At 39.8% G+C, this 15,008-nt stretch overlaps 3 protein-coding genes across 4 annotated transcripts; 1 reads left to right on the forward strand and 2 right to left on the reverse strand.

Annotated features, from left to right (window-relative positions):
• Nucleotides 1-85: 85 nt before the first annotated feature.
• On the reverse strand, nucleotides 86-5,147 carry yipf1 (Yip1 domain family, member 1). The gene is made up of 10 exons (XM_079347960.1): nucleotides 5,044-5,147; nucleotides 4,630-4,756; nucleotides 4,320-4,450; nucleotides 4,136-4,216; nucleotides 3,924-4,011; nucleotides 3,653-3,769; nucleotides 3,380-3,546; nucleotides 2,640-2,822; nucleotides 1,854-1,956; nucleotides 86-806 (listed from the first exon to the last, which is right to left on the reverse strand). Exons 2-9 carry the CDS (start codon nucleotides 4,661-4,663, stop codon nucleotides 1,870-1,872), a joined length of 888 nt encoding a protein of 295 aa, XP_079204086.1. The 5' UTR covers nucleotides 4,664-4,756; nucleotides 5,044-5,147; the 3' UTR covers nucleotides 86-806; nucleotides 1,854-1,869.
• A 104-nt stretch (nucleotides 5,148-5,251) lies between these two features.
• lrrc42 (leucine rich repeat containing 42) lies at nucleotides 5,252-7,659 on the forward strand. Of its 2 annotated transcripts, none has more exons than XM_079347956.1 (7): nucleotides 5,252-6,057; nucleotides 6,147-6,278; nucleotides 6,367-6,488; nucleotides 6,620-6,705; nucleotides 6,786-6,899; nucleotides 7,043-7,127; nucleotides 7,230-7,659. In XM_079347956.1, the coding sequence occupies exons 1-7, from the start codon at nucleotides 5,669-5,671 to the stop codon at nucleotides 7,520-7,522; spliced, it is 1,221 nt and encodes a 406-aa protein (XP_079204082.1). In that variant the 5' UTR covers nucleotides 5,252-5,668; the 3' UTR covers nucleotides 7,523-7,659. The 2 variants fall into 2 exon arrangements, with proteins under 2 accessions (XP_079204082.1, XP_079204083.1); XM_079347957.1 differs by having other exon boundaries at nucleotides 6,370-6,488.
• Nucleotides 7,660-9,491: 1,832 nt separating this feature from the next.
• Nucleotides 9,492-14,215, reverse strand: tmem59 (transmembrane protein 59). The gene is made up of 8 exons (XM_079348376.1): nucleotides 13,984-14,215; nucleotides 13,663-13,768; nucleotides 12,921-13,015; nucleotides 12,691-12,843; nucleotides 12,496-12,568; nucleotides 11,383-11,506; nucleotides 11,138-11,255; nucleotides 9,492-10,203 (listed from the first exon to the last, which is right to left on the reverse strand). Exons 1-8 carry the CDS (start codon nucleotides 14,137-14,139, stop codon nucleotides 10,051-10,053), a joined length of 978 nt encoding a protein of 325 aa, XP_079204502.1. The 5' UTR covers nucleotides 14,140-14,215; the 3' UTR covers nucleotides 9,492-10,050.
• Between the last annotated feature and the right edge of the window lie 793 nt (nucleotides 14,216-15,008).

A 15,008-nucleotide genomic window follows, 5' to 3' on the forward strand; every position in this document is an offset into this window, starting at 1 on the left:
GAAAAGAAGCAGTCTAGCTGTTATTCCATTTTTAGTCTGCAGACAAAGTAGTGTGATAAAGAGGAACGTAATAAAAGAAAAGTGATCTGTTCACAGAGTTTATTTGTGAAAACGTGTGCTTTAAAAGGGCTACAGGTTGACTGTAGATGGAGTATAATCACAACAAGGATCATATCATTTGTAAAAGGTAGGTTCAAAATGAATCAATGAAGGTTTGAATCTCTTACACATGCAGCACTTGAATGAACACATTAAATTCCACATAACAAACACGTTGTTAATCAAACTAAGAGTTATTCATTCCCCTTAATATTTACACTTGGTCTTTGGCATTAGTCAAGGGCACTTAGGGGTTACATCGGTCGCAGATAGATACAAAAACTCAATTTGTACATAACAAGTCGCACCTTTGATACATCTACTTATCATTTGTTGTAATTTATAGACATTTTTACAAAAAGAGAAGAAGCTGGTTCCCGATAACCCAATAAAAAAATGCATATCTTTAATGCCACTGCACATATTTAAACGAGAGTGTACAAAGTTGAAAACTAAATTCTAAGAGACCTTATGTGCAATGTAACACCATAACCTATATTCATTTTAAAGGAAGTTTAGAAGCCATCCCGTTAGAAATAACATACTTGGTACCAGTATTCATTTTCAGAGGTCACGCAGTGGAACCGAGCATGGACACTAGGTTATAAGGTCTTCAGCGAGACGGTCCAAGTGCAGGTGAAACCCAGACGACCCGTGACTTCATCACCACAGCAACCTGACTCTCTCTAATAAGGCAACAGGAGAACCTGCAATTTTGAATAGAATAACACATGCTTTGGGAAGGAGAAATCATGTAGAGGAAGTCCGGTATCAGATGTTGCGCTTTAGCGGGTCAAAGAAAAAAAACCACACACATTTAGGCAGAAGCCGTGAAAATAGGCCAGCGATGTAGAGCCGCTGAAGTAAAGAATGTTTTATTATAAGGCTGAAAGTGTGATCAGATATTTTAAAAACAAAAAGTCAAGTAATTGTTTAATTTTATGCTCGCAATACCGTACTAAGAAAGTTGGCAACAATAGACTAAAAAGGCAAGAAATGAGAAGAGAAGACACCTGACTATTCATTAAATGGGATTACCTGGCAACAGGTTAGTAATATGGTCGGGTATTTAAGAAAATGCAACGTCTGAAGGGAGGCTTGGGAGGTTGTTGCTCTGTGAAAAACTGCAGGATCAAAGTTTATTGCAGCCCGAGTGTTTGTTGGTCCAGACTCAGTTAAAATGGACGGAGATAGATGTGTGGTCCTCTGGGCTTTAACCCAGAGGAAAATAGAAAACAGGAGCGAGGGACCATCCGGCATCAGTCCTCAGTTTAAAAGCCAGTGCCCATGGTGTGGGTAACCTGCATATTTGTGAAGGCACCATAAATGCTGAACACTTCTGTACATACAGGCTTCGTTTTGTTTTTGCTTGTTTTACTGTGCTTGTAATCTCGACCATGCTGGAAACGAAGGAAACCTCAGTGTCCTTTTGAGAAGAAATAAAAGGTTTGAAACGAAATCAAATATGGCCCTGTACTGACTTTATGAAACGTGTTGCTGATGTCAAATTTCAAATGGGCTGATATGTAGTCTTTGTGCCATTTTCATTAAAATAGGATTTCAGTGGATTTGCAAATCCTTGCATTCTGTTTTGAGAAATTACACAGTGTCCCAACTTTTTAGGAAACAGGGTGGTACAAAAACAGACATTTGAAAGTGGCAGCCAGAGGACTATGACTTACACGTATCAGGTTATGAGTGTATTTACACAAGGGGATCATGGCTTTAACAGGACGTATCTCACTTTTGTTTACCTTCAAACACCAGCTCTCATGTGGAAGTCGCTGCCTTGATCGTCTCGGCTGCAGTTGAAATTTCAGCTTCTAGTGCTGGTTCTGGTTTGCTAAAGAAATAGGCCTGAAAAGAAAATGCAGAAAAGAGAGTAAATGTATCCTCCAATAAGGGAATGACATCATGAAGGAGCCTACTAATCAATCATGAACTGAAGCTGGAGTGTTTGGGACTAAGTGATCAGCAAATGTTAAAGCTGAGAATAAAGCTGTGCTGGCTGGCATCCATCCGTCCATCTCGGTCAGCCTTCAGACACAGGATTACCTCTGAGACTCATTACATGAATGTGACCAGCCATATGACACCTCTGTGGACCTGACAGTTTTCACATTAACAAGTGCACGGTCCCACACCAGTTAGCGAAGGCTGTCACAGTTTCCAGAAAAGAGAGACTCCCGAGAGGGGACTGAACTTGATACTATCAGGTCCCCAGAAAACACAAAATGTCCCTGTGCTGAAGTGTGTTGTCTGTGATTGACAAAGACAAGGTGGGTCAAGTCTTGGCCACGCTACGGAGATCATCCCGGACAAATTGGAGTGAGTCAATCATTGTTGTTATCTACACCGAGATGGACAGGGAGCTTGAGTCAGCCAGATTGGGGAAGATGGAGTTTGCCAAAGCAGGACAAAGAATGATATATCCTGTTTCCTTCAACAGATTTATTTTCCATTTCTCTCAAATTTTTAATTAATAAAATAAAAAATTAAAGTTACGCTAAATCAGCATCATAGCTATTGAGTACTATTACCTTGCAACCGATTGCAAGCAGCACGTTGAGCAGAGCGATGGTTGAAAGGATCGATATCATGATTTTGGGATGGTCATCTCTGACTGCAGGCCAGAAAGTCATCAAAAGTACAGAGCCGGAGAGAGACAGAGCCACGGCGATGGAGCACCACCTCAGCCACTCATACGGGAGAATCCATAGGACCTTATGGAGAAAACAGTGCATTATGATGTTAGCGTTGCATGTTAATACAATGTATACAAGGCACAACTTTACATTCAACGCTTGTTACTAAAGGTGACTGGAGTGGTTGAACATCTGGAAAGTGTTTCACCTCTCCTCCGAAAGGCACCTTCGGTTCTGAACTATCTGGTGGCCGGAGCTACAGATGTAAACCTCTAAGGATCATCATCAGCATGAGCGTGCTAATGATCAAGCATAATTAACATCAGAGGGGTTAGCTGAATGGTTAATGTAGTTTTAGATTAGTTGTATATTACCCCCCCACCCCCCACCCCCCAGGTGTTTCACCTCTCCCCAAAACATGTTCAACATCTTCAACCAGTCCAGTCGCCTTTGGATCGAGCCTCAAATTTACCATGACCTGGATGACTAAGTAGAAAATGTCACTTCAAGCTGTTTAAAATAAGTTTAACTCTTGTTCTTGAGCTGAGGTGATGTCTCACAGTCTGTAGAATATGAAACAGAGAAGTGAACTCTCTTGTTTTATTATTACTCGTGCTCTCTATTTAAGTTCTTACCACTGCTGGAATGTAAATGGCGAGGGAATATCCGTACACACAGACGATCTCCATGAAGGAATAAGACACCAGGCTCAGGACTTTGTTGTTCCTCCACAGCAGGGTACCCCAGAGGGCAAGAGGCACCAACCAAGCATAGCTGAAGATGGCTGTTGCAGCAATGGTCACTGGAAAGTGCAGCAGATGGGGGAAAAAAAGTGTTAAATTAAAAAAAAGAATAATAATCTTCTTATATGAAACCTGCAGAGGAAAACTGAAAATAACAGCACTCACCTTTTCTAAACTCGGGCGTATACTTATAGTTTGGTTTGCCTAAGTGCACCAGAAAGTTGGATATGTTTCCACTGATGGCGATGGCAAACACTAGAGTGGTGCAAATCCAGAATGGCCCTAAAAGCAATAAATATCATGCATTTTCATTTGTGCAGTGTTTGTCTAAACAAGAATACATACAAATATTACAAGATTTAAGATACAGCAAAAAAAAAGAAAAAAAACCATTAAACTTTTCAAAGGAAAAACATTTAACTGGTCGTGTGCTTACCATAAAGATCAGGATTTCTACGAAGGTAGACATGAATAAAGTTCCTTATAGGCCATGGCCGCACTGATCCAATGATCCTTTCCTTTACCTGAAAGAAAAATTAAATAGACATACATCATATATGCTAATCAAAATAACGTTGGTTCTGTTGTATTTAATTTACAATAGGCAGGGTTTTTTTAAATCATCTAAATAAAATGTAAACATGTTACATGATGGGTCTCGATGTCAAAGAACTGTTGGTAGTACTCAAACGTCCAAAAAGGGACACTTTTCTTTTGTCCAGAGAGAAGCTTTGGGTTGAAGAGAGAAGGAAATAGAGGACATTTCATGAATACAGAATCTTTGATGTAACATTTAGTAGTTTAAAACGAAGCACATTAGTGTGGTCCAGACCTCTGTCCTGTCATCCTCCTCAGTTCCACCAGCAGAGTAAGCTGCAGCTCTTTTCGGCTGATCCTCATCTCCAATGCTTATGGTGACCGCGTCTCTGTTTCCTTCCAGCAGATTTCCAGCTTCTTCAAACTCTGATTTGGAAAAAAAGAAAGAAAAGTATTTCCACGTTATTGCAGCTAATACATCTCAGTGCAGTAATCAAAGGGACAGATGTAAACGAGTGATGAACGTTTACAGACTGAACAATGAACTCCAGCATCAGTTATGCAAAGTTTTAATCACTATGGAAATAACTGTGACGGACACTTACCTTGAAATTCAAATGCATCCTTTGTAGACGCCATTTAAACAAATGAACTCAGATGCGAGGGTTGTCTCTCAGGATCAAAGATTACAACGCAGTTAATGTTGCCAAGGCAACAATTTATTCTCGTAAACTGTGCGGGGAAAAAGAAAGTTGTGAGGTAAAGATACCTTCATAATCTTTCAAACCAATTTATTTTAATCTGCGTGTTGGTTTTATACTTTGTGGGAAAAGGGAAACACCGTTTATAAAAGTTAGCTCAAGTTAGCTAGCTTATCAACTTGTCTCTTGACACTTCATAAACCAACCAGTGATTATTAGCGACATTTAATGGCCCCACATAACAGCCTAAACTGGCCAGAGCTTTTCTTGTATTCGCATACAGAGTCCACTCTTTCACTCTTAACAATGCATGCTTACCAATTTCTCTCCCAAAAGTCATTAAATCATTTCAGCTCTCTTCAGCTGAGTTAGCGTCGTGATGCGTGGAACAGGACACAGTGCTCATGTAAACAACACTTCTTCCGGTTTCTACACATGTCAAAGTAAGAGTTGGACCTCTTATTACTTCAGCCAATAATGAACGTTATCGTGGTGTAATATGGTGAGTGATATATTATATTTATAGAGGTATATTTGTGGGGAAAATTATTTTTCTTATTTTTCTTTTTGGTATTTGAATATGAGTTGTTACATAATTTATTTTGAAGTCAGCGAACATCAAACTCCACAGTGATAGCTTCACCCTGTACGCTACAGCAGTAAACTATTCATGTAGTCTAAAAGCGTTGGTTAATTATCATTACATTATTTGGAGAAATATGCTGAATTAGAGGGAAAAAATCAAAAGACAGACAACCGTAAGGCGCATGGGTCATTTATTCCTATTTTAGTTTAGTTAAATGAAGGACAATAGATTAGCTAACTGGCTAGCTAGTTAGCTTGGGTTTTTAATAATGTTTCAGGAGTTTAGCCGGCTCACTTAACTCGCGCATTTTGAGAGTTTTGTCCAAACAGCTCAGGGGAAAAGAGTGGGGGGGTAAACATGGACAATGGCAACATTTATGTCCGAGAAAAAGGCAGCCTTCGTCGTGTCAGTGACATAGTCTTGGCACAGCCAAAGCCAGTGTCATCCTGCAGAAGGACAAATCCGTTTGTGCTGAGAAAAGAGCACTTCATATTCACCTACAATGCAGAGGGGAGTCTGAGGTACACAACAAAGTCTCTCTTTGACATCACTCTGTTGTTCGTCGCTGACAATATACACCACGTGGACTCTTTAGTTGGTTTCCCAGAGCAAATAGGGGACAGGCTTTTTGCAGCAGCAGAGGAGAACCGTGTATTTTTAAACTCAGACATTTCTGCCAAAGCCCTGCAGTTATTTAGTGATGCATATGGAGAGCTGGTGCTTGGATCACTGTGTCTGAGAAATAGGTGAGTAATAGTATGAACATACCTCCATCCTTTAGGTTGCCTGCAATGGAAGACTGCAAACATGTTGTGCCTCTCTCTTACTCTTGCAGGTTTCCACTCTTGCATGAGAGGATGAATGAAATCAAAACATTTCACAGCTTAAAGTTTCTCGACCTGTTTGGCTGCAGACTGGGTGATGATCATGAGATATTCCTGCATCTAACATCCAGCTCGCTGGCAAGGTAGTACACAAAGACGAGCTCCAAAGACGGGAAGTGGAGAATTTCAAAAAGCTGATAATATCATCTCTGCCGTCTTTTTTTTTTTCAGCAGCCTGATTCAGCTTTTCATAGGTGGTAACGGCCTGTCGGATGTCGGCCTTCAAAGACTGACGGCACCTGTCCGCATGATGAGGAAGGGATTAGACTGTCTTCAGACTCTTGATCTTTCCTGTTAGTAACATGCATTACATGTGCTTTTACTTAGAGAAGTAGCTGCTTTAACAGGACCAAATCCAAGTTTAAATAACTTGACAAAAACCTCAAAAATAAAAACAATATTAATGATTTTATTTCTCCTACAGATAATCCTATCTCAGATCGAGCTTTAAGATACCTGACGTGCCTCCCCAAGCTCGAAAAACTTGACGTATCAGGCACAAGGTTGAAGGTACAAGAATGATCGTTGTGGTTAACACTTGGCTGTACCTTACTGTGATGCTGACATCTTAATGTGACTTATACCTCCAGCTTTGCACAACATTAAAGACCACCGTATGGGACCAGCTGGGGCTCGTTCATTCAAAGAAACTGCTGGACACTTTCGATCACACGAGATGTAAAACAGAAGGCTGGGCGGAGCAGGTAAATATCTGCAGACATTGATGGACATCACTGACCGTAAACACATTGTGTCTTTTCAGCATCATTGTCTTACTATAGGCTACGTCTGGCAGAAAATATTAACAATTGATCATTCATAAATAAATGTATTGTCTTGTGTCTAGATTGTAAACCAATGGGAAACAAATAGCTCACTCATGCCAAAACAGAAGAAAATTGACGAATCCAGATCTTCAGCACTTCGTTTTTGTAAGTTAGTTTAAACATCTACATTGTGTTCACAATATTTTAAAAGCCACCCATGTCATTATCATACATGATCATTGCGTAATCGATGTCTTTGTTCTGTAGTTGGCAGGCAGAAGTTTGTCAGAGATGTTCTGAATGCAGCACCTTTGGTATGTGGGAGCAAAGAAGATGACAAGAATGAGAGACTGCATTTCTACAGACCTGCAGCGAACGATCCCACACCGGACAAACACACTTCATCTGCAACGAATCATCAAGTGAAGGCTTTCCAAAACCTCAAGAAAAGGAAGCGTCAGTCAGAAACGTGTGACAGTGCCTGTCAAAGTCTTCCATCCAAGAACTCGCCCTCATCTGTCCTAACAGCAGAGGACATGGACTTGTTAAACTGCTACTGATGCAGGCGACAGTGTGTCAGAGAGCTAATTATACAGGAATATTTTCTACATGACTCACTTGGTGAACTGTGAAGATGTTATCTTAAATAGAGCTTACATTTGTTTTTATATTGTTATAAATAAAGCCTAGAATTGTGTTTGTCACCTCTATTATTTTTCATTGCTATTCAAATGTCTTACTTTTTTTTTGTTTTCACACACGCACAGAACTCCCAGAAACTGTCGTGCTGAACTGCATGTGTGAACACAAACGGATGCATTTTTTTTTCCTGTCAGCCTCCAAGTTAAATGTCCATGTGTCAGGGGGAGCCAATGTGTGAACACAGCAGGTCAAGGTCGGAAATATAATCCACCACAATGAGTTTAAGTGGGTGATACTGTGTACATCCTGTGGCCGGCGAGGAACTGGTGCCAACTTTTTGCACATAATGAAATGGCTTCATACTGTTCAGTTCACTGTGAGGCTTTGTGTGGTCTGAGGTTGTTAAATATGCACATTTTAAATTGTAATCATTGGGAAATGTCTACAAAATTCTTTTGATAAGAAAAGGTCTGTAGGCACATTTAGATTTATTTTTTTGCGTACATACAGAATTGCACTCCTAGTGACTTGAAACAGACTGATGTGTAAAATCCCATCAATCCCCCCCCACACACACTGCTGAGCTGGAGGTAATGGAGCCCTCCAACACAGTCAAATGTACAATGGTATTGACAGGGGGCCTATCAGCTGGTGAATTCAGCTGTGAATTTCTCCCTTTTTTGGCTTTGTAACATCTGCGTCACTCGCTTGTCAAACAGTCAGATTTCGGGAACTTATTTTATAGATCAAGCTGTGAGAATATTCACACTAAAACACTTGGCATAATGGCCTTGTAGGCTGGAAGAAGAGTGGGAGAAAGAGCCCACTATGCGAAAATAAGACACTCTTAGGTAGCTGTGGATTTTAAAATTGGACATTTCAATGCCACTTCCTTTCAACATTCACATTTTTTTGATGCTGGGTTGTTGCCTTTGTAAGCCATCAGGCAGCTCAATACCCCCAAAACCTTTCAACACACAGGTAACCAGGACTACTTTCTGCAGTCTTGTATAAATAACCGACTGCTGAGTGCAGAAAAATAAACTTCAAATGACAGTTTCAATCCTTTCAGCAAATAAATGGTCACCACTGATTTACATGTCAAGCAAAAGGAAGCATTATGTGAACTGCTGGAAATAAATATAATACTGTAAGTGCAGTGAAGTGGTTCATTTTTCTACATTCAAAGGCTTTAAAATATCTTAACATGCGAGGAGTCTTTGAGGTTAGCCTGCCAGCTAATAATGCTCATCACACTTTTATACACCCCATCCTCCTCTAATACACTGTAGCTCTATTTTGAGCGCTTTTATTCTGCTGTGTTTGAAGTGTTCAATAATGTCAGATTGTTCTAAGCTCTTTAACATTGCAGGTCCCACCTAGCTGTTCACACACATTTACCATCAGACGTTTCTAACTGCATTCACCAGACCTGACGAAGCAGAGGAGAGAAACTCTGGGTTAATGTGTGATGCCCAAGGACACATCAGACATGCATCTTCAGAAGCTGGGGATCAAACCGGCATCCTTTCCTCTACAAACTGAACCACGGCCGCCCGTGTCATCTTGTGTATTAAAGATATATTTGCACACACAAGTCAACGTTTATTTTTTGTTGTTGCTCTGATTTTCTCTGTCCTTCCTGCATCTATCTCATTTTCTAAGCCTAGCAGTTTCAGCCAATGGCTGTTCATCATGTGTATGGTTTTGTTTGAGGTTTCTACCCCTTGCTTAGTGCTTACGATGGATTAACATTAGGTCTTTGTAGATAATATGACAATGAGAAAGGTGTTTTGGATGTCTGCCTTTGTAGTATGACTCTGTTCCATTTCAAGTTCACCACAGCATATAAGAGCTCAATGAAATAATCTCACCCATGTCAACAACTTCATTTCTTTGTATTTTATTCTGATCCATCATTAGGCAAACAGACAGTGAAGCAGACATAGACCTACTGTTTGTACCGTCACTATAAATTAAGATTGAAAGCAGGGCATTTTGTTGTACAATTCAATCTCACCTGGAAATCACTGCAGTAGTATTGTAAGAACAAACTGGGAAAATCTATAGAAAACTCAAGTTAAGAGTTAAACCTGGATCACTTCAAATACACAGTTCATTAAAAAGTGTTCAATAAAATAAGCACACCACCAGACAACTTACTCTCAAATCAAAATGTAGGGAAGGTCCAAAACCCTATTTTTTCTGCAATCCCTTTAATGCCTCAATCATACAAAAAAAAACAAAAAAAAACTTTTGATGACTCCAGATTAAGAAGCTTCAAAAGGGAAACAATGCATTATATCAAAATGTGCTAAACGTTACTCCTGATTAGACCGCAAGAAGCACAGGTCTGGTGCCAGAGGATAAAAAACAATCTAAGACTATTCAGAAAGGAGGACATCCCTTTTTTTTTTTTTTTTTTTTTTTGCTACATCTTTGGCTTCTAGATGTTGGACTCGCCCAGGTTCACTTTGGAAGGTAGTGGGCCGGCCTCTTCCTCCGGCCCTTTAGAGGTGATGATCAGCAGAGAGGATGCTGGGTATGGGATCAGTTTCTCTTCCTTCATGAACTCTTTGTCACCATAGATGCTCAATTTCTGAAAGATTAGAAAAAAAAACAACATTTGAAAACATGTGATCAATATTTAAAGTACTCAAAAGTAAAGCTTTACCCTGTTGCATCCAAACTGTATTTGCATACAGGAGTCCTGCATATCCAGCACTCGGTCTGACGTGAAAACAACTCTAGCCTGACAACTCACAAACACACTTTGTGTCTTTACATCCTTGCTGAGAGTTGATGAGTAGATAAACACTACTTTGAGATGTGTAAGATAAATCGAAGCTACACTCAGCAGCTAACAAAACAGAAAAACAGTTAACAGCTAGCCTAAGCTATCTGTAAGTGACAGAGGGTTACGCCTGGTTTATACTTCAGCATCTAATCTCCACTCTGGGTTTGCTTAGCCCTGTACTGACACAGACGCCTACAGTATGTACGTGGCCTGAAAATGTGTCTTCACTTTAATACACCACAGGCATCAAGCTCTGTGACTGGTCTCCTGGGTGGCATTGCATTTCCATTATTTATAACATTTCCATCATGAGCCGGCGTATTCAAAACTCTGCAGAAAGAAAAAAAACTGGAAGCATATGAATCAGCTTCAAATCCAAAATGATACGCTCAGATTCAGTCGCCATGGTTTCCTGTACCCAGATAGAAGAGAATGTTGTTGATCTGACATTAACCAAGTATTTCAAAGCTTTGCAGACACACAAGCGGCTCAGGCCACTACAGTGAGGCTGTGCAGCTCTGTAGAGAAGAGAAGGCCTGTGATTACAGAGTTTAAAACCTGCAATACTCAGTGTGTAATAATGAACTTTTACTGTGCTGGTAGGTGGATTTTTTTTTTTTTTAACTACAAATCTAAACTACAGCATCTTCAAATTTCACTCAAACATTTAAGTAACTTAATTGTGCTTGTTTCTTATCCAAGGCTTCAGGAATGTGTTCAGAGGGAAAACACTCACCTCAGCAGGTACATACTGGTCTACAGCGGTTGCCACAGTGGCACAGCAGATCCAGATCAGGACCAGCACAGACAGGATCAGGGTTGTGGTAAGGATCCACCCTGGTAGCCACGAGTTCCTGATGAAGCCAGAATACATATTTAGCTTTGGTGGGATCAGATACCTGCTGCTGTGAAGGTCTTCCTCTTCCTCTCAACCATGTTATCCTGTACGTCGACATTGTAGTGAAACGTTAGCTAACCAACCTTGAAAGGCAGCCGAAAAGTTTGTACTCCTCATCGTAGCCGCGGTCTCCGCTCAAATCTCTGTCCCTCGCCTGGATCAAGGACGGCTGGTATTCTTTGTAAACTGGGCTGCCGAACCCGGGGACTTGAAATTAAAAGAAAAAAAAAAAGTTGTATTCCTTTATCACCCACGTTGTCTTATTGTCCTTATAAATAATAATAAATTATTTTTTTTAAGATACAATGTAGATATAATATGTCAGTGGTCTGGAATGGGGATGGAATGACAAGCAGCAAAATAGCCACAGGTCAGATTTGAATCTGGGCCGCCTGCCTGGAGGAGCACAACAACAAACAACACTCTAGTTTGTCTCTTGATACGATCTATAACACCACTCTGCCCGGGCACTTTAGAAGACCGGCATACTGCGACAGATCCGTTTGTTCCAGAGCTCATTATGCAGCACTTTCTTTATGCTGTGTACATGATTTATTTCCTTTTTTACATAAACAACCAAGTACAAGACGAGTGGCAGGATGAGCCCCATTATCACCAGATTGAAATGTCGCCTCTCTCAAGGATGGTTGGCCTTTTTATTCTCCTTCTCCAAACTTCACACTTAAGTTGTCAGATGAAGAGACTTTTGTGAAGTCAAAGTCAGCAGCTGGAGCCTCAGGTCAATACTTTCTCTGAAAATGTCAACCAGTAAAAACTGGTTACAAAATGAAAGTTCATCTTTTAAATGGCTCCGATTTCCCAACTCTCGTCAGCAGTAGATTAAAACGTGTATGATGCTCTTTACAGTTTGGAAAGCAGCCCAGAGGGAGGGTGGTGTGTGTGTATATATATATATATGTATGCCGATACATTGTGCAAATAAGCGTCTCTCACTGCATTGTTTTTAATGTTATATGTATAAACAGTGCTGTATAAATAATAAATAAAGCTTGAGTGATATGATTGGCTGAAAATAACCTTCTATCCCACATTCATTTTCGTTAAGAAGCACTCAGTCATTCAATGCATCTACAGTGGTCTCGGACACTGAGGATTGGAGCTCAGGTTTCTTTAGACAAACACTGAAGGATCTGGTTAAATGTGATTTTTTTTAAGGAAATGTGTGTTTGGCTTACAGCTTTGCTCTGGCTCTTCTTTGACTTCTTTGTCCACAAAAAACAGGGAGAAAAACTTGACTTGTGGCTCAGACTGTGAATCAAAAGACAGAACAGTATTGTCAACATTGTCTTCCACCTCCACATAATGACCTCCTTTGTTTGTTTGTCTGATACAGAGTATCAAGCGCCTTTTGTCCTACTGAGCAAACACACCTGGAAAATGACAATTTTGCCATCATCAGCCTGGAGGTAAAACGTCCATGTGGAGGTTATAAAGCTGTGAGCCTGACTCATTATGTCGCCCCACATTCCTCTGACGAGACTTAGAGGGTAAAGCAGGTGAATCTTTGGCATCATAGCCTCCAACTGAAAAACAAAAACAAACTATAGTGAGTATGCCGTTCTTTGTTATTTGTATTAATACAGACTTAAGAGAGATGTACCTGCTCATTTCGTTTCTCGGCAAACGGAAGCTGATTGTGACAGCCCAGGTTGCATGCATACTGCTCATCAGTCTGGGAGTAGGCCTCACGACAGGCTGTGAAAGTTACACGAAGGAGAATTTAAGACAAGAGAGTATGACAAACAAGAAACTAAAAGGTCTTCATCGCAAGTCCTGCCTCTAATGCAGGGGTGTCCAAAGTGTTTTGTTAAGTATGAAAATGAACCTTTGCATATTTTTTTTTTTAACGGGTAGACCTATTCATAACTATTTCATAACCTGAGTTAAATACAGAAGAGCTTTTATCAAAAAAAAAAGTGAACAATGTTACAGGTTTGATTTTGAGAAAAAAACAAATGGAAAAAAAAAAGCTGAAGAACGAAAAAAATCAAAGTATTTGATGTTCTTTTCTTAAAGGATTTCATTTGTGAACCTTTTGATTTTGATCCACAAATCCTTACTATTGTCTCAAAAAAAACCAACACAATAGTTTCTCACTGTAATTAGTTATTGTGTTTTTAAGTTATTTTTGTAGGTCAAGATACAAAAAGTTCCTTACATTATGATTTCAAAAAACAAAACCTGTGGCCTGCAAGAACAAACTGTGTCACTCCTGCTCTAATGGATGTGTGTGGGTAAACCTTAAATTATGCAAAAGCACTTCTTGTAATTTACTAAAATGGATATAAAAAGGAGGACAAAGACAAGGTATGAGGTCTGGGGGGGTTAAGTGCATGACTTACTAGATTCACACTCGGATTTGGTCCGATTCAGGTCGTCGCCGTCACGGACAAACTGACAAATGGAGAAGAGACGGCAGCCTCTCTGACAGGCGTACAGCTCATCCTCCTTCAAAACAATAAACACACACAGGAGCATTTCAATGTCTTCACACACACACAAAAACATGACACACTTTGGCACACGTTTTAGACACTGTCATCCTCTATTTGACAACATGACTGTCAAAAAAGCGACAGGTTGACTTATCTAAAACTGATGTGTTAAAAAAGAGCTAGCACGAGCAGACATGACTTCCCCTCTCTGAGATAATAAGTACTCACCGACGGATACGTGTGCAAACTGTACGTCATTTCACACGACTTGTGACAGGACGCTGTGTTTCCCAACACGCTGTTGAACACATCTGCTGATGCTAAAGTGCACGACAGTAGGACGAACTGTGCTAAAACGCGAACAAAAAAAGCAAGGCTCCCCATTTTGCCTGCGAAAATCTAAACAAACAACAACACGCTCTTCTTCTTCCTTAAACGGCTTGAGAGTCTCGCGGGAACTTAAGGCTCGCGAGAGTGGTATTGAATGTATCGTGATGTTCAATGTCTCCTCGTAAATGCCTCAATTCTTCAAAAAAGGTCAGGAGATATGAGAACTGGATTCAAATTCTGCATGTTTTGGAGCAGTTGGTCCTTTTGGCCCTGTGATATAATGTTGAAAATGAAAAAAAAAAATCCTGTTATCTGGAATATATATCCTGTGCTCGTTTTAAGACATATAACTTTGCTCTCTCTTAATTGTATGTGTAGTTTATTTTACGTTTATTTATGTTCCTTGTCCATTCAATGTTGTACTTTGTATAGTGTTTACACTTGAACTACAGACTTACATCTTGAAGTTTCTGGCTCTTTTGACTATTTTTTATGGATATATTTTTTAACATTTTAATCTAATTTAATTTTGCACTGTGTGATTTTCCTCTGCTATCCTGCTTTGCTGCTGCAACACTGTACATGTACATCTTATCTTATCTTACTTTTGATCTTCCATACCTATCTTTTCCAGCACCAGTGATTTCCTATGTGAAGTTAAACATGTGTTTGTTTGTCAATTAAAGAGGTCATTAACATTGGACACAATTAAAATAGAAGAAACAAACATAAACTTTAATTACTGCATGTGACTGTACACTGATACAGGGCCGTTTAGAGACTGGGGACCTCGGCTGTCCCTGGAGATGGACAATCTATCTATCTATCTATCTATCTATCTATCTATCTATCTATCTATCTATCTATCTATCTATCTATCTATCTATCTATCTATCTATCTATCTAAAGTATATAACTCTAAG

This window comes from Symphodus melops, assembly GCF_947650265.1.
Source record: "Symphodus melops genome assembly, chromosome: 7".
Lineage (NCBI taxonomy): Eukaryota > Metazoa > Chordata > Actinopteri > Labriformes > Labridae > Symphodus > Symphodus melops.

What these genes read in the sequence shown, in the direction of transcription:
- lrrc42 (XM_079347956.1), top strand. Translation starts at nt 5,669, where the DNA reads ATGGACAATGGCAACATTTATGTCCGAGAAAAAGGCAGCCTTCGTCGT. An exon ending in TCAGACTCTTGATCTTTCCT is followed by an intron (nt 6,489 to 6,619) that starts GTTAGTAACATG and finishes TTTCTCCTACAG; the next exon opens with ATAATCCTATCTCAGATCGA. An exon ending in CAGAAGGCTGGGCGGAGCAG is followed by an intron (nt 6,900 to 7,042) that starts GTAAATATCTGC and finishes TCTTGTGTCTAG; the next exon opens with ATTGTAAACCAATGGGAAAC.
- tmem59 (XM_079348376.1), bottom strand. Translation starts at nt 14,139, where the DNA reads ATGGGGAGCCTTGCTTTTTTTGTTCGCGTTTTAGCACAGTTCGTCCTA. An exon ending in GCAAAATTGTCATTTTCCAG is followed by an intron (nt 12,569 to 12,690) that starts GTGTGTTTGCTC and finishes TTTGATTCACAG; the next exon opens with TCTGAGCCACAAGTCAAGTT. An exon ending in CTTTTCGGCTGCCTTTCAAG is followed by an intron (nt 11,256 to 11,382) that starts GTTGGTTAGCTA and finishes TGGCTTCATCAG; the next exon opens with GAACTCGTGGCTACCAGGGT.
- yipf1 (XM_079347960.1), bottom strand. Translation starts at nt 4,663, where the DNA reads ATGGCGTCTACAAAGGATGCATTTGAATTTCAAG. An exon ending in AGGAGGATGACAGGACAGAG is followed by an intron (nt 4,217 to 4,319) that starts GTCTGGACCACA and finishes TTCAACCCAAAG; the next exon opens with CTTCTCTCTGGACAAAAGAA. An exon ending in TGCTTGCAATCGGTTGCAAG is followed by an intron (nt 1,957 to 2,639) that starts GTAATAGTACTC and finishes TTTTCTTTTCAG; the next exon opens with GCCTATTTCTTTAGCAAACC.